The sequence below is a fragment of the Sarcophilus harrisii genome, chromosome 2 (assembly GCF_902635505.1).
Source record: "Sarcophilus harrisii chromosome 2, mSarHar1.11, whole genome shotgun sequence".
Lineage (NCBI taxonomy): Eukaryota > Metazoa > Chordata > Mammalia > Dasyuromorphia > Dasyuridae > Sarcophilus > Sarcophilus harrisii.
In genome coordinates, this window is record NC_045427.1 from 498,343,588 (window position 1) to 498,366,773 (window position 23,186).

The window sequence follows — 23,186 nt, forward strand, 5'->3', positions numbered from 1 at the left end:
GTTTGTGCCATATTTATCTCTGTACAGTTTTATCTTTCCTAGCAGATGGTAAGCTTCATGAGGGAAGCAATCTCTTAGAGTATGACCCTGTTCTGGGGGCTAATTGTACAATGTGACTTTTATGTCTCAAGTGAGATGGGGATTAACTATCCTACTTCCCAGGGATGTTAATATTTCAACAAAAGAAAAATATTAAAATCGAAGAAATGGATCTCAATTCAAAAAATTTACCAGTAATCTGGGACAACTGAGGGGCTATATTTGGCCAGAACCCTAAAATCACACCTTCAGGCATTTGCTACTCATAAGACTGGCCCACAGATGTTGTTGCTCTGGGCTTTGTGGTCTTGGAAAGGCTTTGAAAGGGGAAAGCATCTCAAGAGGGGAAGCAAGAGATAGTGTGTTTCCTTTTTGTTGCCTTTTGGTTCAGGGCAAAAGAGCAATTTATTGATTTGATTGTATGTGCTATGTTGGGTACATCAATTCAACAAATATTTGTTAAATGCCTACCAGTGGTGAATCTTGGTGCTCAGGGCTTAAAAAGAAAGACTCAAAGATAAATAAGATTTTCTGGCTCAGTCTCAATTTGGGAAAATAGAGTATACTTTTCAAGGAGGCTTTGCCACAGTGACGATGAAATCCTTTGTCTTACCAGGCTTACTGATTTTGGGTTTGGAAGATGTAGTCACCCAAGTAGACCAAGTATTACTTTATGTATGCTGCCCATTCCTAACAGAGGTGATTAATTCAGGACACAGAGTGAGATATCTATTTTTGGATATGATCAATGGAATTTATTTTACATGACTATGTATATTTGTGACAGTGGCTTTGTTTTTCCTTTTTTTATCGCCAAGGGGAAGAGGATGTTAGGAAGAAAAAAATCAATTTTTGTTAATTGAAAAAAATACAATTAAAATATGGTCACTGACATTGTCAGTCAAATATGCAAAGGGCAGCCCTTAATTGTTTATTTTTAAAATATACATAACACTGAAGAAATTCTCTCTTTAATTTACAGCAAAATACAACTTTAGAAATTGAAAAGAAACTGATATACCAACACTGATTCATGAAATATCAGCTCAGCTCTAACAGTTTATATGGTGTAGCCCTGTGCCATTTGCTAGATTAGAACCTAATTGACCTGGGACTACAGGCAGTTTATTAAGGAGTGAGGGTAGGATCCAGTTAACATGGTTAGAAATCAATGAGGGTCCTGATGGGTGAATAAGGCTTATCTTTTGTCAACAAAAGGTGGGGCAATATTAAGGTCCTGGTCTAAAACAGGCAGGCCCCAGAATTCATTCAAATTTGAGGTAGGGTCTACATGTTAAGACCCGCAGAGATGATCAAAGGATGAGTGTGACAGATGCTTCCTGCATATAGCCTTATGCCTCTGCACGCCCTCCAAGTGAGTCTCAGTCCTGGGTGAGCCACAGGTATGTTCCTAAGGCAACAGGAAGCACCACACAAGAGTTCTGGGGGATGCTTTGACATCTGGAGGGGGCAGGGAAGACTTGGAGACGGTGCAGTGAGAGGTACAAACAGAGATGTCTCATTTGTCTTTGTGTATCTCCCTCGACACCTGGCATAGAGTATTGCACATACATAGCAGATGCCTAATCAATATTTGTCGAATTAAATTATTGAATGGGAGTTCAGAGAATGGAGATTAAAACACTGATGGCGCACCGCAGTGCCTCCTGGCATATATAATAATGTGTGAGCATTGTTGCTATTCACAAAAGTGGTTCTAAAAGCCACATATTTTACAGTGGTAGAGAGAGCCTTAGAGATGTCAAGATGCTTCTTGTGGCTGTTACTGGCCCGGGGGATGCCAAGGGGAGGCAATAAGAAAGGGGAGGATTGGCTGTTGCAAAGTAGATTACAGTTGTTGTGGAAAGCATCCAGGAAGGCACGATAGAAATAGCATTGGACCCAGGAATCTAGAGACCTGGATTCAAGTCACAGCTGCTACATTTTCTAGTTATATGTCCATAGGCAAGTCACTTAATTTTTCTGAGCCTCCTATTTCTGTAAAATGAGGATAATACAAAGACATATATCATTGTAAACTTTAAAGCTCTCTGTTTATTATTAATGAGAATTCTGCCATTATTATTATTATTATTACCAGTACTATTAATATTACAAGTACTATTTATTATTAATATTATGTATAAACTTATATAGCAATACATTTATTATACATTATGTTATTACATTCATTACTTATATTACATTTATTATACAATGCATTTATATAGTAATATATTTATGTCATGGTTATGATGTTGTTATTAGGAAATCACTTTGTAAACATACCAGCTGGCTGATCCTGGACAAGTCCACCTTTCAATGCCCTGTATTAATCCTCTAAGACTACAGATCCTCTAAGACAAAAGCTGGTCATGGCAGAAGGCATCTCCTTACTAGGAGTTCCTTTTACCAGTGACAGTGTAAGTCCAGACATCCTTCATCCCTCTTTTCCAAATACTAACTCTATCAGTGTGAGTTGTTATTTATGGCAGCTGGAGCTGACCAGAAGAAACCAGAAGGTGAAGCCTCCATATATAGTTGGATACAAAACACAAATGGCCCTGACACTCTTATTACCTATTTCTGTTGTTTCTTCAGAGCCTGTGTGTGTAGTGTTCTCCAGACTGGTGTCCTGTCATTCTAGAGGCACTGGGTTAATTCCAAATGGAACAAGACCAACAAATTAGAGAGTTGGGATGGATGATGGGCCTTAACTTACCTTCCCCAGGACGGCTTATTGGAGCTTGTCTCAATGTGACCACATTCCCACACCTCCTCCTCAGCCATTCAAACATCCAGTCTCCCTCTATACACTGGACACTATATCACAATGTGTCATAGGGAAAATCTTCCTTTCCCTGTACTCCTTGGTTTACCCATATTCTGCCCCACAGATCACTTTGGGATGGTAGCAGCAACCCTAATCTGGCTCTGCATTTCTGGGAAGTGGTTCATTAGTACCCCCACAAATTTTGTTTGTTTGTTTTGGTGGGACTTAGTAAAATAAGCAGCTGTGTTACAATTTGCATTCTAGATTTCATTAAAGCCCCAAGTCTAGAATTTCTCCATTACTATCAAGGATTCCATCTTTTTTTCAATACACAACTTCAGTGTCCTGCTATAGACTTCTTACTTTCATCCCCACATTCATCTTCCTCCGTACTTATACAATAACTCCCATAGTTCAAGGCTGTTTTGTGTAGAATTATACATTAGCTTGCTGGTTAGTCTCCTCTGTACCTCAAGTCTTTCCATTCCAGTTTGTCCTCCATACATAGCTGCATTTCCTAAATGCATATCTGACTGTGACACTATTTTACCTCAATAAAATACAGTTGCTTCCTAAGACAATAGGAAAAGATATTATTTCATCTTTATCTCATTGTTTTTTAATTCTTTTTTATGTAAGCTTTATAATATGTTTAATTCTTTAGTTACAATAGTATATGTTTTATAAATAAGTAAATATGCATAAATTAGGAAGGCAGACACAACAAAATTTTATTGATTGGAATGTTTGAACTAAAAGGTTTATAGACCACTGACTAGTATTTCGAATGGTGAAATTGCCTCTGATAATTTCTAGCTGTGTTCTCTGGACAAATCATTTGACCTTTCATTGCCCTAGACAACTAAGAATAAAAATCAGCACAGTATGTGTTGACCTTCTTTGAAGGTTTCCTCAATGGGAGCTCTTCTATACTAGTGATTCTTAGTTTGTAGGCTGAGCCCCAAGATCCTTTGAGGGGTTCATGAGGTCAAAACTATTTTCATAACACAAAGACATTTTAATTTCTAAATGGTAAATAATGATAGATATAAGCCACTTAAACAAAAGCTCTTGAGTAGCTCATAGTTTTTAAGAGTGTAAATGAGTCCTAAAACTAAAAAAATTGAGAGCCACTGTTTTATTTCAGTGAAATCACAGGTCCAGCTTAAAAAATAATAACAAAAAATCCTACTCCAATAATGTTAAAGATGAGTTCTCTCCTTTGAGGGAGCATTTTTCCCCATTGGTGTTTCGGTCCAAAGATTAGGAATCTCTGATAATTATAGAATGTAGAATAGCTATTATATTACTTCTATATATTCCACAACATAGAATGTCAAATAACTTATTAGTAATGAATAAATATAGAACAATTTAATGAATCAATGTATATTTACTTTGCTAGGTGTTAGCAAATACAATGACAAAAATAAAAGTATGTGCTCTCAAGGAGCTTATAATCTCTTGGACTAGAAACATGCGCTTTTAGATATTATAAAATATATACCAAGTAAATAAAAGGTAATTTTTTAGGTGAGAGGAGAAGCCCCTTAGCTGTTGGAGGGGATCAAAGGCTCTTGTGTAAATAGTGGCATTTGAAAAGAATTTTGAAAGAAACAAAGGGGTAGGATTGAGAAAGGAGTACTCTTCTTCAGGTGTGGCATGGAAGTAGGAGATGAAATATCTATCATATGAGGATTAGCAAAATGTGGCCAATTTGGCTGGATTAAAGAGTATGTGTAGCGTAATAATGTATAATAAATAATAAAGAGTGACCCTCTGCCTTGAGGACATCTTATAAGTGATTTCTAGCTCTCAAGAGTAGCGGCTTTTGGTTAAAATTGGTTTAAAATTTCCTAGTAGGGAATGGATCTGTCATGAATGCAAACAAAGAATAATCTTACATTTATATTTTTCTACTTTCCATGTTTAATGTTCGGGTTTTTTTTTTCTTTATGAAACACTAGTACAGGGAAGAAATAGGATGAAGCCTGTAAGACATGTGATTGCTCATGCTAGACTGTTTGCTCACTTCTGCCACAGAACTTTCCTAACTAGTGTTTATTGGAGGGCATAGCAAGGCATAGAGAAAATTTCTTCTGAGGGTGGAGAGAAAATGTTTTCTTCTACTCTTAATGCTCAAAAGTCACTTAATTTCCCAGTATCAGTTTTCCTATAAAATGAAAATAATAATAGTACCTAACCTCACAGGGGTGTTGTGAGGATCAAATGAGCTCACCTATGTAAAGCAGTTTGCAAACTCCAAAACACCATGTAAATTTTTTGTTGTCCGACGCTTTGTGACCTTATTTAGGATTTCCTTGGCAAATAGCTCCAGTGGTTTGCCATTTCCTTTTCCAGTTCATTTTACAGATGAGAAAATTGAGGCAAACAGAATTAAGTGACTTGCCCTATCTGAAGCCCATTTGAACTCATAAGATAAGTCTTCTTGATGCTGTCCACTCTGCCACTAAGCTTCCTGCCCCAGTATAAATGTTAGCTACCATTATTATTATTGTTGTAATTAAAAGGGCCCATATCCAAGGCTCATTGTTACTTGTAGGATGCCTTCAGAACTTTTCAAGAATCCAATCTCCATCTCCTAACATGTTCCCTTGAATTTTTCCATCATTATCAGTCCAAGTTCTGATTGGATATATTGAATTGTTTTGCTTAAATGTCTTATGGTGAGAGTCAGAGAAACAAGGACAGAGAAAAACACAGAGAATGGGGAGACAGGGATGAGAGAGAGAGAGAGAGAGACAGAGACAGGCATAGAGAAAGAGAGAGGGAGAGACAGACAGAGAGACAGAGACAGAAACAGAGACAGACTGAGACAGAGAGGGAGAGACAGAGAGAGAGAGAGGGAGAGACAGAGAGAGAGACAGAAAGAGAGAGAGAGAGAGAGAGAGAGAGAGAGAGACAGAAAGAGAGAAAGAAGAAGAAGAAGAAGAAGAAGAAGAAGAAGAAGAAGAAGAAGAGGAGGAGGAGGAGGAGGAGGAGGAGGAGGAGGAGGAGGAGGAGGAGGAGGAGACAGAGACTGAGATGGAGATACTGAAACAGACAGACATAGAGAGACAGATATAGAGAAAGAGAAAGGGAGAGACAGAGACAGAAACAGAGACAGACTGAGACAGAGAGAGACAGAGACAGAGGGAGAGAGAGAGAGATAGACAGAGACTGAGACAGAGAGACTGAAACAGACAGAGACGGAGAGAGAGAGAAACAGAGACAGAGACAGACATAGAGAAAGAGAGAGGGAGAGATAGACAGAGAGACAGAGACAGAAACAGAGACAGACTGAAACAAAGAGAGACAGAGAGGGAGAGACAGCGAGAGAGAGAAAGAGAGAGGGGAGGGTAGAGAGACTGAAACTGAGACAGGGACAGGGACAGGGACAGAATTTAAAGATGACTTTGTGCTGTGACCGACAGGAAGCATTGGTTCTTTGGGAAGAATGTGGTTGTTTTGGGGGGGGGGGTTGTAATTTGAAGAGAAATCACTTTATGCAGTGTCAGATGAATGAATTACAGGAAATGATAGCTCACTAGGCAGCTAGTCTCTCTGCTATGAGTCAGCACTGACTCAGTCTTCAACCTTGATGCTAGGGTCACAACTGCTAAGAAACCCTTTCCAGGAAGGTGCAGTGGTACCCGGTCTGACTCTGTAGGACATCGAGTCCCTCTCTACATGATATCAGTAGATTCCTGGACAAAATATTGCAGTACTTGGTGATTTTTTTTTATCCTAAGGCCCCAGGACTAAACATTATTTCATCTTTAACTCATTATTTTTAAATTTCTGTTTTTGTTTAAGCTTTATAATGCATTTAATTATTAGTTTCAGTAGTATCTGTATATACTTTATACTTAGTGGCTTGGTTCCTTCATGAAACACCAGTGCACAGGGGAGAAATAGGATGTAGTCATACAATGCATGTGATGGCCTGTGGTGGGCTATTTCCTCATGGCTAATCAAAGAGCTTTCCTGACTAGCATTTGTTCATTGAGATGTTTGTAAGTATCCAGATAATTGGAAAGTTTTTTTTTTTCAGTTTTTATCTCATTGTATCAAAAAACAGTATAGAAATTTCCTTTTTTTCCCCCTTCCATCATAGTAGTAGAGGTTTTAGTTCTAGTGCCCTAGCATAATTTAATCATCACCAGAGCATCTCATATTTACATAATGCTTCACCTTTTCAAAGGGCCTTATAAATTCAATAACCCCCCTGTGAAGAGGTAAGGCTGGAAGAACTTACCTCGGTAGATGTATAAAACCTTTAGAGGTCATTTTGTTCAACAGTCAGGCTCACGCAGTATTATAAGCATAGATTAGCCCCAGAGCAGTGGAGTGATTTTTGCTATAATTTGAAGAAGCCATTGACTGACGAAGGATTCAAATTGTAGGACATAGGATTTCCCAGACTATGGGCAATGGTGGGTAAGCTTTCCTAGCAAATGAGCCATTTTAGGGGATTGTAGTAAAAGATTCTGGGCTCTCCCCATTTAAGAACTGATGTGGTCCTTTTGCCAGAGACCTCGATCTTGGGACTATGGCCTTTTATCTCTCAGCTAGATGTTGAAATGAATAAAACACTGAGCCTTGGAGTCAAGAAACGTCAAGTTCAAATCCGCCTTGGGATACTTGGTAGCTATGTGACTCTGGATAATTGGCTCAAACTGAATGCCTTAGTTTCTTCAACTGTACAGTTGGAATTATAATAATAGAACCCGTCTTCTAGGATTTTTGTAAAACTCAAATGACATAGTATTGGTGAAGGGCTTAGCATAGTGCCTAACACTTACTAATGTCTTCAGTACCCTTCACACTCATCCAGTTAAGGTTCACAACTATTTCAACAGTCCATAAGGTGCACCAATCTCAGAGTGTCTCCGTTTAATTCCTACTTCTCTTAATCCCCGTCAGTATAACTGTGAGCATGTCACATTCTTCTCTGGGCCTCAGTTTCCTAATCTGTCAAATGAGGAATGATGAAGAGAGAGGACTACATGGTCCCTTTTAGCTTTACTTTTTGTGCTTAGATACAAATCTATATAGATATAGTAGATCAACAAATAGACAAATTATAAGCCCCACTTAATTTTTACTCAGTTTGACTTAACTCCTTTTAAGGGTGTAAGTAGAATTTTCAGTGACTATTATTCCTCATTTTATTAATTTTATATTAAAATATATTAAAGCATTTGAATATATTTAAATGTAAAATAAAATACTTATTTTTGTCACCCTAGAATTCATCTAGCACATTTATTTATTATATTTAAGATATATTCATTTTTATTTTAAACATTTTAATATAATTAAAATAAAGATGTATTTTATATTTTAAGTGTTAAAATAGCTTAATAGAGTTAAAAGAAATATATTCTTTTGTTTTTTAATATTAGTTGCCACTCCCTGATCCCTCCCCCCAATTGTATTCAGATAAAATTTTTTAAGTGACACTGATTAAGCAAGATTCTCTTTGCTGTCCATTATATTCATATTCAGGACTGGACTGGATTCAGGCAGTCTCCTTACCTCTTGCACAGTATTGTTTTCCTAGTCTTGTACTACAGATATCTCTGGTCTAGTTTCCTTTTTCCTGGTCAGATTTTATAAGCTGATCTTTGCCCTCCTTCTCAAGTCAAAATAATCATGCTGATTTCTGACCTTCACTGCCCTGCCTCTCCCCCACCTCAGTTTTTCTACAACACTTTCCTATTTTCATCTCTATCTTCTATTTAGGAAAAGCTTTTGGAGGCTAAGATACCTTTCATCTGAGCTTCAATATATTTATTCCAGAATTGTTCTCTCTTTACAATGTCAGCATTCCTCAAACTCCCATTTACATGTATGATTGTTCTAAGAACCATGTAAGAAGCAATCTTGTTGCCTCTGGCCAAGAGGTTGAAATTCTCTTGTAGTTTGAATGATCTCATGCTTTCACTTCAGCTTTGCAATGGGGAGAAAATCCAGGTATTTTTTATAACAGATGGCAATCCAAACTGGTAGAAATAGTCTGGGCAAAATAGGGTCTTTGGAGTTTTATGTATATACCCATCCATCCCGTTGAGAGCTATCAAAAGAGTAGAGTAGGAGAGCTGGGGTTTTGGTGGCTGCTTTGTTTTTAAAATTAATTAAGTTTTAATAACATCCTCTAGAGTAAATGTTTTATTTGGTGAATTGTAATCTTAAGGACCATAGGGGAGATGTGGTTCAATCCCTGACCATTGGATTACCCCCACATTCCCAGCAGATCATCCAGCCTCAGTTATCACTGTTTTTATGCTGTACAAGGGGGAGTGGGAAAAGCACAACAATTTAATTAATTTGTTTCTATGTAAAAAGTGCAGGATTTGATATCAGAATCCCACTTGTACATTTTACTCCTTATTTGAGATATCTGATTTTAAAAATAGGGTGAAGAAGAGATGGGATAAAATGACCTTGTAAGATTTGTTTTAATTTTCAATCTAGAATTCTGTATAACTTGATACATGTCCATGAACAAGTAGTTTACTCTCTTGGGGCCTCAGTTTCCTCATGTGAAAATTAAAAAGCTAGATAAGATGATCTTAAAACTTGGAGTAAAATATTATAACTTATAATAAATTAAAATTATAACATAATTATATTTTATTAATACAATATGATATTATGTATTGTGTATAATTATACTATATATCATTATTATATTCTAATATTGTAAATTCTAGTATCACATTTTAATGTGGCATATGTCTGAGGGCTTTCATTAAAAAATATTTATACCTGGATGATCTCTTTATCAACTCAGCTATTTAAGCTCTGCCATCTTTTTTTTGCTACATTGTACATTCCCTGTATTATTACAATGTAATATTCCCTGTATATATTTTTTCCTATTAGTTTTCTTTTGCCAATCTCACCTGTCTTTCTATTCTAGGGCATCTATTTTATGGCTGTTACATGTTGATTACTGCCAAATTCAGAATAAATAAAACAAAATAACAACAAAAACTACTCACAAATTTGGGGTTTAAATTCCTCATTATGCTTACAGCAATAGCATTACACCATCTTCAGCCAATAGGTTACTAGGGTGACGGCTGTCATTATCTCTCAGGATATCTGTGAAGGCAGTTTAGACATTTTATGAGATGGAGGGAAATTCTGTATTGGATGCTATTCAGGGGGTTTGGGGGAAGGGAACGAAATTGCAGTTTAATTAAAATTCTAATCCCAACTTTCACCATCTTCCTGCCAAGTCAGCAGCCTGCATTTCTGTCTATGGTTCTTGTGACTTTGCTGTGATGACATACATAGTTACCTCCAAAAAAAAAAAAAAGCTTGTAAATTTGCCTTAAAAATTCACAAACATCCATACGCTTCCCAGATGCTAAATTTAATCAGTTCTGGAATGCTGCCACCTTCTCTCTGTGTTTGTAAAGGTGCCTCATCCAGATCTGCTAGCATTCATGGGTAGGGGAAGAAAGGGGGTGCTGGTGAAATTGAGCTGATTACAAATGAGAAAACAGTTTTATCTCAACACAGAAATCTTTTCAACCTGTTTCTGTTTTTCAGGTAGCTAACCAGGATTTCTAAGGAAGGCGCTGCTCTTTTTCACCCCCTTGGCCAACCATGAGGCCCCCCCTGCTTTGTGCATATATACTGCTAATAACCATCTCCCAGTTGAGGGCAGTCAGCTTTCCTGAGGATGATGAACCTATCAATACCGTTGATTACCACTGTAAGTAAGCCATAAAATGATTCCTTTTTCAAAAGAAAGAGGCACTTTAGTTCTTAATTCCTCAGCATGTTTTGTAGAGATAGGAATTTTTATTTGCTTTTTCTTTTTTTAAAAACATTTTTAATTTTGAATTTGTCCCTAATTATTTCTTAGCTTTCTTTCTTTCTTTTTTCTTTTTCTCTCTCTCTCCTTCCTTCCTTCCTTCCTTTTTTTTCTTTCTTTCCTTCCTTCCTTCCTTCCTTCCTTCCTTCTTCCTTCCTTCCTTCCTTCCTTCTTTTCTTCCTTCCTCTTTTTTTTTAACCCCCCCCCAAAACAAATCAGGTTGTTTTGTTCAGGTGTTCTTTTCCAAATCAATCAAAAATAAGTCATGTAATTTTAATATAAAAAAAGACCATTTGCTGACATTTCCCATCTTTTATTCATTTACATTCAAGACATTACCAAAGGAATTTAGTTAAAACCCTTCTACAACTAGTATATACAGCTAATCAATGCTGTCTATTGATCTTCCAACTCCATAATCCTGACTGATGGTGCAGGCCATTTTTACTTGCAGATTCAAGGCAATATCCAGTTTTTAGAGGACGCCCTTCAGGCAATGAATCTCAGCACAGGCTGGACTTTCAGCTGATGTTGAAAATTCGAGACACACTTTATATTGCTGGCAGGTAATTTTCCTCTCGTTGGTTTATTAGATTAAAATTCTTTTCTCTAGTGGGGCATGCTTTAATGCATCTAGTTCATGAAAAAGCAATATGTAGATAGCGATCAAAAATCAGAAGTAGGCAGGATAAAAGGGGTATGGGGGGAAACCAAGCTACCCAGAAAATTCCCAGAGTTCTGTAGCAGGGAAAACAGCAGAGACAAAGCATTCATCAGCACTTTGTTACTGTAGCTATTAAGATCTCACACTTCATTGTTCTTCCTGAAAACTAGAGAATAGCTGGAAAATAATTCTTCCCTATTTCTTAACATGGAATGAGCCAGCTGAATATCACAAGTATGTTTATGCTCATACTCTGAGCTACCCTGATAACACTCTCTCTCTGAGTAGGGAAGCAATCCAAAGGTGTCTTACCAAGGAAAACATGCCCTTTGTTGACTAAATTGTTTCCTTAGGTGAGCAATCTCTAAAGACTCTACAACATATTAGAGAGACAGATCTGTAAAAATGAACAAAAAACAGCAACAGGCTTTCATTTTATGTCTTCTAATAACATGGCCTATTCTCTTATTTCCAACAGAGATCAAGTTTATACTGTAAATTTAAATGAAATCCCCAAAACAGAAGTGATACCAAGTAAGGTAAGCAGCTCTTTTTAATGAAATTGATTTAAATTTACCCATCTTCTACCTCCCCTATCCATCTCCCTTCTCCAGGAAAATATTTCCAAAGTAAAAAATTAATCCCTTTTTTTATTTGATTAAAACAGAAATTAACATGGAGATCAAGGCAGCAGGATCGAGAAAACTGTGCCATGAAGGGCAAACACAAAGTGAGTTCAACTGTGAAAAGCTTGGAGTAGTTGAAGTTGGAAATGCTATCAGAGAGCCATGTGAAAAATAAATTGTTAATGTGTAACTTGATTTTTCTTTTTTAGGATGAGTGCCACAACTTTATTAAAGTGTTTGTTCCAAGAAATGATGAGATGGTTTTTGTCTGTGGCACAAATGCATTTAATCCCATGTGCAGATACTATAGGGTAAGTATGTTAGATATGATATGATTTATTTGTTATTGTTATAGTCTTTTAAACCTTCACTATTTCAGTGTCAGAGTTGAGTTTTCTAATCTGTACCCTAGTGACTTTTTTTTCTCTAATGCTAAGGAAAAATAGAGACAGAGACAGAATTTGTCATTTAGAATTACAACAGAAGTCAAACATAGTTGCTTTCAAACTGGTACATAGAACAGATGTGATACCTGCTCTTTATTCTCCTTCTGCAGTTGAATACCTTAGAATATGATGGGGAAGAAATCAGTGGCTTGGCAAGATGCCCATTTGATGCCAGACAAACCAATGTTGCCCTCTTTGCTGGTAAGATCTTTTTTAGTCATGATGCCAAATAACTTGACATTAAAGAGGATGAATAATTTTTTACAGGAAAGTCAGTGGCTACTTGGTTAGCTTCTTTCACACAGGTGTGCTGAAAATCAGATCTTTAAATAGGTTTCCAGAAGACATTGATGGAAAGTGAAATTATTTCAATGAAAACTGTAATAATTCCAAAAGAGAAGTGACTGTCTCTGTCTCTGTCTCTTTCTCTATACACACACACACACATACATATATATATATATATATATATATATGCTCTCTGTCTATATATACATACATATATATGATAATAAATTGTATGTATTATAGCAAAAAGATTGTTCTATATGAAGCCAGGAAAGCTTGTTTCTAATCCTAGAAGTTAGTGATACCATTTAATTAGCTCTATGAATTTGGAAAGCAATTTTCTGTGTCTCAGTTTCCTAATTTGTAAAATAAAAATAATGATACAATAGGGACAGAGTAATTTGGTTGCTAGATGATTTTTATATGATAGCTCTAAATTAAAAAAGCCCTGAATTTGAATCCAGTGTCTGATACTTATGTGTTCACAGACAACTCATTTAACTTCTCTGAATCTATTTCCACATCTGTAAAATTGGTATAGTAATACTGTGGGTACCTATATCATGAGATGCAGTAAGGTTTAGTAATCAGAAGCCCACCATTGGAGTCAGAAATACCCGGATTCAAGTGCTGCCTTTGATATACACTAGATGAATGACCCTTAGTAAGTTACTAAGTGTTCCAAGGAAAGTCTCATAAGATTTTTAAGTTATAGAGGAGTTGTTGATTTGCATCTTTTGGGGAAATTTCCTTACCAAGATTTCCTCATATAGGTACAATTACAGGTTCAAATAAAAGAGAAAAACCCCTCTACTTCCCAATATTGTTGGGATGATTAGATGAGATAAGCATGTAAACTGTTTGCAAATGCCAATCCCTAAATAAATGCTAGTTGTTAGTATTTGCTCTGATTATCTCGAAGGATTTTTGTGTATATCCACATGAACTTATAACTTAGAGACCATCTGAGCCAGCCACTGTTTTCAGATGTGGGTTCTGCGGCACAGAAAAATCAAGAGACTTTTCCCACATGACAGATATGCAAAGTATTGTTATTGTGAATACAAGTTCATAAGCTCTCTGAGAAATGGAAACCTCTCTTAGTTATCTTTGCATTGACCCTTGTGCTTACCTCTGCCCTTTGCTTCATGTTTTGTTCACTTGCTATACCAAATCCAGAACTCTTGTTTCAGATGGCAAACTGTACTCTGCAACAGTAGCCGACTTCCTGGCAAGTGATGCAGTCATTTATCGGAGCATGGGTGATGGATCCGCCCTACGGACCATAAAATATGACTCCAAGTGGATAAAAGGTACCTTTGAAGAATGGGGGCATCTTAGAGCCTAGGATGACCCAGCCAAAAGCCCTGGGAGGGAGGAGGTTCAATGACAGAGCACTGTTTATTTAGCTGTATCACAAAATGCTTTTGGCAGGGTCTAGGGAAGGAAGCTCTGGATTGGCAATCTAACCTCAACCAGTCTCTTTTTCTATATGATCCTTAGCACATCCTTGCATTTTTAAAATATCCTAGTGGGGATGAATGTGATAAATGTGTAGAAATGTAAGAACTGAAATAAATGAACTTGTTATTCTGGGCCTGGAATTCAAGGTTTTATTTCGACTTTTAAGAGTTTTTCTTTCCTAGTTAAATAGGTTAATGAATAAATCTGTAGAAACAAAGACCTTTGCTGTAGCATAATTCCCTCTAGGCCTTTTTACAGTCCATTAGCTGACATTAAAGACTCTTAAGTTCATTGAAGCTTGAATACACCCATATTTGAACTCCTTAAAATCTTTGGCATATCAGAGTTCCTGTTGACTTGTTTGTATGTAACTAAGAGACATCTGTCAGTCATTCATAGCACTCAGTGTCTAATACTAATTGAATTCTCCTTTAGATACCAGTTTGTCTTCGATTTTTCTTTCAGAGCCACACTTTCTTCATGCCATAGAATATGGAAACTATGTTTATTTCTTCTTTCGAGAAATTGCTGTAGAACATAATAATTTAGGCAAGGCAAGTATATGATAACAGACGTGTTATGTGACACTGTGTGGGAGTAAGAGGATGATCTGGGAAAGTTAGTGATACCTTTCTCCTGTATGGGTGTATTGCATATAGTCCAAAAAGGTCTTTTTGGCTCTCTTGAGAAGAGTATTATATTTAGAGTCAGAGTTCAAATCCTAGCTTGCTTTGCCTCTTACTAGTTATGTGATCTCAGGCAAAGCACTGGGATATTCAATAAACCTCTTTGCATCCTTTCTAGCCAGACAGCCATCAGCTTGGGGGAGTGACTCCTGGGGAGGCTTGAACAATGTCCAAAATAGAAACATCAGCTTTGAGGTTCTTATTTTCTCTCTCTTCATGGAACTAAAAGAGTTCCTGGTCTTTGCTAGTTTCTTAACCCTCTAAATCTAGTCCTTTTTTCCCCCTGAGTGACACAAAGCTATTTTAAGAATAGACTTCTTTAGAAATGAGTATTTCTATAATAACTGACATATTATTACTTTCCACCCCACCCCCATATACACATGTATGCACATACACATACACATAAATATACACTTTTCTGCCAATATTAGATTCCATGGACAGTATGAACATCTGGAAAAACATTAGATCATGTCTGGGAGGGGCAGCCAGGTGGCTCAATAGATAGAGTGCAGTATCTGAAATCAGGAAGACCTGAGTTGAAATATGACTGCAGACACTAGCTGTGTGACTCTGGACAAATCACTTAATCTCTGCCTCAATTTCTATCTCTGTAAAACGAGAATAACATTATTATCTGCCACCCAGGGTTATGGTGAAATTTAAATGAGATAAAATTTATAAAGTGTTTTGCAAATCTTAAAGCACTATATAAATAAGTGCTAACTATTATTATTAAAATAGCCCTTCTCTCTGATTTGCTTAGTCTGGTGTAAACTCTTTTTGTAAAAGAAAAAAAAAGTTTTTTCTAAATTAGACAGTCTTCCCATCTTGTATTGATCTATTACAAAATAGCTTTCCTTCTACTGATTCCCCCCCGCATTCACATCCCTGCTGTTCTTTTTTCTTGGACAGGCTGTGTATTCTCGAGTGGCCCGTATATGCAAAAACGACATGGGTGGATCCCAGCGGGTCCTGGAGAAACACTGGACTTCTTTCCTCAAAGCCAGACTCAACTGTTCTGTCCCTGGGGATTCGTTTTTCTACTTTGATGTCCTTCAGTCCATTACTGACATCATACAAATCAATGGCATCCCCACTGTGGTTGGCGTATTTACCACACAGCTTAACAGGTAAGGGACTCAGTGCCTGACCTTCAGAAAAGTTCTTGGCTTCCTTGTTAGAATCTCCCAGTTAATTTTTATTTCTTTCTGTCTTCTTGCAGTATCCCTGGTTCAGCTGTGTGTGCTTTCAGCATGGATGACATTGAAAAAGTATTCAAAGGAAGGTTTAAAGAACAGAAGACCCCAGATTCTGTCTGGACAGCAGTCCCTGAAGACAAAGTCCCAAAGCCAAGGTAAAAAAAAAAAAAAAGGAAAAGGGGAGAGAAGAAGGAAGGAAGGAAGGAAGAAAGCAAAAGAGAAAGGAAAAGAGGGAGGGAAAGAGGAATGGATGGAGGGAAGAAAGGAAAGAAGAAAGAAAGAATAGAGAGAGGGAGAGAAGAAGAGAAGAATTTTAGAAAGGAAGGAATAAAGAAAAAAGATCTGAGTTAGGAGGTCTTACTCCTAACATAGTAAAGAATCACAGAATTGTAGACTCTTAGCCTTGGGAGAGAAAAAAGGAAGTTTCCAATTCCAACTTCCCACAAAGTGCTGAAATTCCCTCTTCAATTTCCTTAATAATTTGTCAGTAAAGTTGGTTTGTGAATAATACTTTTGCAAGTTGTCAAATATGGAAGGATAATCATGTAAGTGGAAATAGCAATTCTTCTTTCTATCTCTTCAGCACTCCCCTGCCCCTCTCTATTGTCCTTTCAGAATCATGGAATCATGCAGTCTCCCATTTGGAATAGGGATAGCTTCCAAAGCCATCTAGTCCAGGAATTATTATTTTTCTCACTTACAGACAGACCCCTTTAACAACCTGTGAACCCCTTTTCTGAATGTTTTTTCAGTGAATAAAATAAGTTACTTAGGCTCTTAAAGGAAACCAATTATATTGAAATATAGATGTAACTTTCCCCCAGTCCAAAATCATAGACCTAAAATCTATTGACAGACTACTTCTGAGTCTCTGAACCCAGGAATTGTCCCTGATCTAATCCGTTCCATACCTAAACCTTATATATTCTCTGCAACATATTGCAAGTATTCATATAAGATCCATTTGATAATCTCCAGTGACAGGAGAACTTGTCCCTTCTTGAGATATCACATTTCACTTTTGGACAGTCTTAACTGTTAGAAAATATCTCCTTATTTCAAGCCTCAATATGCCTCTCTGCTTCATGTACCCATTGCTACTGGTTGTGCCCTCTGAGGTCAAGCAAAATAAATATTTTTCCCCAAATAAAGATGACACCCTCATTTCTCTCTTACACATTGTGTTACTAACTTCATTAGCATGCTGGAACTTTGATTTTAGTGAAAGAAAAATTAATTGGTGTTGGTCCTTTCAGGCCTGGCTGTTGTGCAAAGCATGGCCTTGCAGAGGCTTACAAAACTTCAATTGATTTCCCTGATGAAACTTTGTCCTTCATCAAATCACATCCATTGATGGATTCTGCTGTCCCGTCCATCATTGAGGAGCCCTGGTTCACAAAGACTCGAGTCAGGTAGGCTTGCTCAAGAAATGACCCTTGGGTCTACTAGAAACATTGTTCGTTGGCTCAGCCCTCAACTTGACCACATCATTTTCCTTTTCCTTGGGTAGGTACAGGTTGACTTCGATCGCAGTCGATCATTCAGCCGGACCACACCAAAACTACACAGTCATCTTCCTTGGCTCAGAAGCTGGAGTGGTACTTAAGATCCTGGCAAAGACTAGTCCTTTCTCCTTGAATGACAGCGTGTTACTGGAAGAAATTGATGCTTTCAACCATGCAAAGTAAGTATATTTTACAAGAACTCTCTTCTAGCACTGCCCCAATATTTTCAGCGCTTTCCCTCTAAATTCCTTCTGGGGATAGTGAGGCGAATAGATTCATGAGTTCAAATTTGGCCTTGGACATTTATTATTATTTGTGGGACTATGGGCAAGTCACCTAACCCTGTTTGCCTCAGTTTCCTCATCTGTAAAATGAATTGGAAAAGGAAATGGCCAATGCCTGCAGGTTCTTTACAAAAAAAACAAAAAACAAAACCAAATGGGGTCACATAGAGTTGAGTGAATAAAGCAATCTGTTCTCCTTGATCTATAAAGTAGTCATGGTTTGGTATGGGAGTGTCAACAAAAATGATCCCAGATTTGTCAGTAAGGTGAACTACTGAGCAGGCTAAAAATGTATCTGCTCTTGATTTCACCCAACACCACTCCTATTATATTGCAGAGATATTTTAGGATGCCACATGCTAGCCTACAATTACAAGTGGAAAAAAAAGAATTTTTACACATCTGTTTCAGTGTTTTCTTTAACTCCTCATGAAATAAGATCCTTTGGATCACCAGAATAAAAGAGTTGGATAAAAGCATTGTAAAGGATGCTTTTACTATAGCAGTGTGGGGATTCAAATCCAGATCCATTATTCTTTCTGTGTTATATTTCTTCCCTTCCAAGAAGGAGGTAATAAATATATTGAAGTATAAACTGTTTTCTTTGTTTCCAGTAAAAGTCATGTTTCTCTGTTGTGCATTACCCAACTCAAAAACTGACAATCTTTAAGAACCTTTTATCCCCCTTTAAATTTGATCAGGCTTTTGACATCTATTATCATTACATACACACACACACACACACACACACACACACACACACACAGAGTCTTTGAAATCCTTGAGGGGAAAAAAACCAGCAAAATTATCTGATCCTAAGACCAAGTTGATAATACAGATGAGATTCCCTTTTCTCTCTGGTGTATAGACAGAGATACATTTCTGAGTCTATTCTGTGACATCCTTATTGGTTTTCTTTTGAAGGTGACTCCAACTTTTTCTAGTTGAACTGAGGTTAGATATTTATTACAAAGGTAGATATTACTGAGGCCCAGAAACATTTATTAAATTGTCCAAGAAATCTTTGTTTCAAACCCAGAGCCTCTGAATCCTAAATCTGACACTTTTTCATTCATAGGAAAATTGCATTCATAGGAAAATGTTTGTCCCATAACATTGTGTTTTCCCTTTTAAAAGTAGAAATTCTGATTCTGTATCTATTAGGGGTCATCAAAATTCCTCTCCTGACAGTTTTTAGCAACTGTTTATCCAGCCTTAAACCGAACTTGCTTGGGCTCAATCTTTCTCCAAGAAGTAGAAGATTGAACATGTGCATTGTTACTTTTAAGAGAAGTTATCTGATTTCTGAAGACCCACCTGGTTTCAGCAGATTGCTAGAATCCAGATCCTTCTTCTCCAGTTCATGTGGTATCTAACTTAAAACATCAAATTGTTTCCTACCCAAACAGGTGTAATGCTGAGAGTGAAGAGGACAGAAAGGTCATCTCTCTGCAGCTGGATCAAGATCACCATGCCTTGTATGTGGCCTTCTCCAGCTGCATTATTAGAATTCCTCTCAGCCGCTGTGAGCGTTACGGGTCGTGTAAAAAGTAAGCTGATTTTCTTGTTTTCTCCTTAACCTGGAAGCTGCCCACATGGAGACCTTTGGTGATGGAAAGAACCCAAGTTACCTTCTATTCTCATTTTTTGTACAGATCTTGCATTGCTTCTCGGGACCCTTACTGTGGCTGGCTAAGCCAGGGAGCCTGTGGCCGAGTGAAACCTGGGATGCTGTAAGTGCCCATTGTCACATTAGGCAGAATTTCAGTTGTTCCATTCGATGGTGTGTTGTCCTAAGGCCCTTAATTCTAGCAGAGTTGTAAGAATTTGTTTTTCCACTCTTATTGAGCATGGACATAAAGACAAGGACAGGAAAAGCACAGACAGAAAAGGAATATATATGGGTGGAGGAGGAAAAACTGAATAACTGTTCCATTATCTTAAGCATCCTTATTAATATGTTATTCAGCATATACATTCATTGTAGCAAGGGGATATTTGTAGGTGATATTGTTTGCTGCTGCTGCTTTTTTTTGGTGGTGGTGGGGGGAACTTCCCCCATCCTGTATTTGCTAACCAGTTTTATGTTCTTGGTCCTGCTTTGATTGTCACTTGTATTCCTATGAAGGTTGTTAACTGAGGACTTCTTTGCTTCCCATAACCACAGTGCTGGAGGATATGAGCAAGACACAGAATATGGCAACACAGCACAACTTGGGGACTGCCATGGTAAGACGAGATCACTTGGGCTTCTTGCGCAGCTCTCGATGGCCACATTCGCATGTGGACATTACTTGATGATTGACCTTTTAATAAGGACACTTTTCACCTTACCACCTAGCATTTAATTTAAAACTTCGCAAAAGCCAAGTTATTTGGTCTTGGGGATTCAATAAGGAAGTTTTCCTTTTTTTTTTTTTTTTTTCCTCTTCACCTCTTAAAACTGCTTAGGAAATCTACAGAAAAGTGTTGGAATAGGTTTTTTTGTTTTTTGTTTTTGTTTTTTGAATTGGCAGTCTTTTAGTTTGACTTTTTTTAGTTACATAGAATTTATAAATTTTTGCTTTCTTTTGGTTACTTTGCACTGATTACTTGTTCCTTTAATTCTTTTAGAAATTTTGCCTACTTCAACTACACCAGATTACAAAATATTTGGCGGTCCAACATCTGGTTAGTTTTTTTTAATTTTTTGAATTAATGACTTTTTCTTTCCTTCAGTTCAGCATTTTCAGTCCCTCTTTCTCCCCCCTTTTGCGCAGTTTGGCAGCCCTTCATTTTTGTGCTTTGACTCATAATCCCATTGATGGTAGTGAGAGACCTTTTGTCTTTCTGGACACATTACCTCCGTGTAGCCGCATGTTAACAGTTTATCATTTACCAAGACACATCCTTTAAAAAAAGAAATTTTTTTTAAAGAAGTCTAATTAACATAGACTGCATCTCAGCTGCACGCAAGTCAATCTAGCTTTTTTCCCCCTTCTCCTGCATTGTGAATGCTTCACTTGGCCATCTATGCCCAATGGATGGCAGATTTCATTGCCTTTCCCCTTCTCTCTTCACCTTTCTTAAGACTTATAAAACAAATACACATTTGCTAAAATGTGTATTTACAAGTTTTAGAAATGTTACAGAGTGTTTTGTGATCATAGAAATCATCAGGCCTTTTAGCCTGATGAGGCCTTTAGTTAATGGATTACAGAAACCAAGTCTTGATATGTTATGATATCAGTGGGCTGTTTCCAGACTTGCATTTGTGTCTTGTCACAGTGGATTGACCTGGGACCATTTGCACCCATCTGAAATGTAATCCTTGAGGTCTTTACCTAAAAGAATTTTGATCTTTTATTTTCTTTTGTTTTCTAAACTTCCAGAAAATCCACTTAGCTGCTTTCTATTCTAGGCATGCTAAAATATTCAATGGTTTTTGTTCCGACTGGCACTTCTAAAACTCCCTGGCATCTTCATTTCTCAGAGTAAAGGGTGGCAAATTTGATACAGGAAGGCATGTTTTATAGGGAAGCAGTCATTGTTTTGCTTGTTGATTCCATTTCTTTTTGCATGAAACTCTTAACTCTCCTGAAGACATTTCTGCAGGGATTTGGGGGAAACTTTGAGCAAAGTGCATCCAGCACTTCCAGCTTCAGGGTTCTACCATGGACCATGATCTTTCTGGAGGGAGGGGTGAATGATCTGTAAACCTAGAGTTTTCATATCTAACAAGAGCATAATCAGAACATATCGATGGGCCCAGCTAGGTGGTACAGTCAAGGAGGACCTGAGTTCAAATCCAGCCTCAGACACTTAACACTTCCTAGCTGCGTAACCCTGGTCAAGTCACTTAGCCCTAATTGCCTTAGAGGGGAAAAAAAGAACTTATGAAAAAAGAACTTCATTTCCTGGGTCAAAAATCTATTTTTCAAATGTACCTGATCAGCTATTTTCTAAGCAGACTATTAAGCTTATTGCTCAGAATATATATTAGGCTTTCCTAAATCCACGTATGTGGCACATAATATGCATTTAAAAACTTTGCGTGAATATGCTTTTAAAAAGAAAAAAAAAAGGAGGAAATTAAATAGTTCTCTAAAGGGAAGGAAATAGAAACTAAATAGGACTATGATTTTTTTTTCCCCTCTCCCGGGATAACATGAATGGCCATGGGGTATTCAATGGGAACTTCCTGTGTTTGTTTATTTTTGAAACCTGTTTAATGTTGTTTCATAAGTACTTTTTTATTTTTGTTCTTCCCTTGGAAGGGAAGGGATTCAGCTTAGTTTCCTCAGATGCGTTTGTGTGAAGAGCTGGAAGAAGCTTTCTTTCAATATCCCTTCTAATATGCAAGAAATGCCACAGACTAGTGAGGGGAGAAGAACATTCCTCTTTCCCCTGTACACACACATTAATAAAAATCTGTTTGCCACCACAGACATGGAGGTATCCTCATCTTCTGTTACCACAATGGCAAGTATCCCAGAAATAACACCCAAAGTGATTGATTCCTGGAAACCTAAACTGACGAGCTCCCGGAAATTTGTAGTTCAAGATGAACCAAACACTTCTGATTTTACTGATCCTTTATCAGGTATCCCAAAGGGTAAGGCCTTACCAGGGAATACATTACAAACTGAGTGGAAACCTGACATTTGAAGGCTCCAAATGCAGGGACACTTAATTTCTGAGAGTGCCTTAATTTCTTTTACTTTTATGGCTTTTTAAAAGTGACACTGGCAGAGTTTTGGGTATCATTGCTTGCACAGCTTTTCCTCTCAGGCCCTTGTGTCTCCTTAGGTTAAGTCTAAATGTGTCCTTTAACAGATCTTTCATCTGTGGACAATTCATAAAGAGAAGACTGATAAAAAACAGCCATGAAAGTGATTCTGATATGGTAGATTTCTCTCAGAAGGAGCTAATGGTCTGAGAGAGATTGGGCAAGAAATTGGAGGGCCCTTTAAGCAACAGCAGAAAATAGTGCTTGCTATTTGGTGCCCTCTAAATTAAGGACAGTTAAGAGATTGTGTCCAGCAGCCCAGACTCTTGCTACACATATCAAACATACATACTTATTCACTCACACACACACATGTATACCCACATGTTTTGTCTTTGCTGATGATATTCCTACTTGTTAATGCTTTATAGAAATAAAAATATTTGTGTATACACATACCCACACATATATGTAATACATAAAATACATATATATATATATATATATACACACATATATTTTTTCTTGCTTATGATAACCATACTAGTTAATGCTTTATAGAAATATATATGTGTGTATGTTTATACACATATACATTTACTTATATAAATATATAAAACATTTTATATATTAAATTATATAAAAATAAATTTGCTATATTAAT

General features: G+C 37.2%; 1 protein-coding gene across 11 annotated transcripts in view; it reads left to right on the plus strand.

The window, feature by feature from the left end:
* SEMA6D (semaphorin 6D) overlaps positions 1-23,186 on the plus strand; it is a 70,010-nt gene that overhangs the window by 41,611 nt on the left and 5,213 nt on the right. For 2 of the 11 annotated variants that reach the window (XM_031955121.1, XM_031955122.1), the window contains exons 2-18: positions 10,379-10,544; positions 11,101-11,212; positions 11,789-11,849; positions 11,978-12,040; positions 12,146-12,247; positions 12,493-12,583; positions 13,864-13,983; positions 14,600-14,688; positions 15,739-15,956; positions 16,049-16,180; positions 17,282-17,437; positions 17,536-17,709; positions 19,224-19,364; positions 19,470-19,547; positions 19,943-20,043; positions 20,428-20,484; positions 22,241-22,408. In XM_031955121.1, coding sequence (XP_031810981.1) covers positions 10,436-10,544; positions 11,101-11,212; positions 11,789-11,849; positions 11,978-12,040; positions 12,146-12,247; positions 12,493-12,583; positions 13,864-13,983; positions 14,600-14,688; positions 15,739-15,956; positions 16,049-16,180; positions 17,282-17,437; positions 17,536-17,709; positions 19,224-19,364; positions 19,470-19,547; positions 19,943-20,043; positions 20,428-20,484; positions 22,241-22,408 — 1,972 coding nt within the window. In that variant the 5' untranslated portion in view covers positions 10,379-10,435. The remainder of the gene's footprint in view (positions 1-10,378; positions 10,545-11,100; positions 11,213-11,788; positions 11,850-11,977; positions 12,041-12,145; positions 12,248-12,492; positions 12,584-13,863; positions 13,984-14,599; positions 14,689-15,738; positions 15,957-16,048; positions 16,181-17,281; positions 17,438-17,535; positions 17,710-19,223; positions 19,365-19,469; positions 19,548-19,942; positions 20,044-20,427; positions 20,485-22,240; positions 22,409-23,186) is intronic. The other 9 variants (XM_031955123.1, XM_031955124.1, XM_031955125.1 and 6 more) reach the window with 9 other exon arrangements.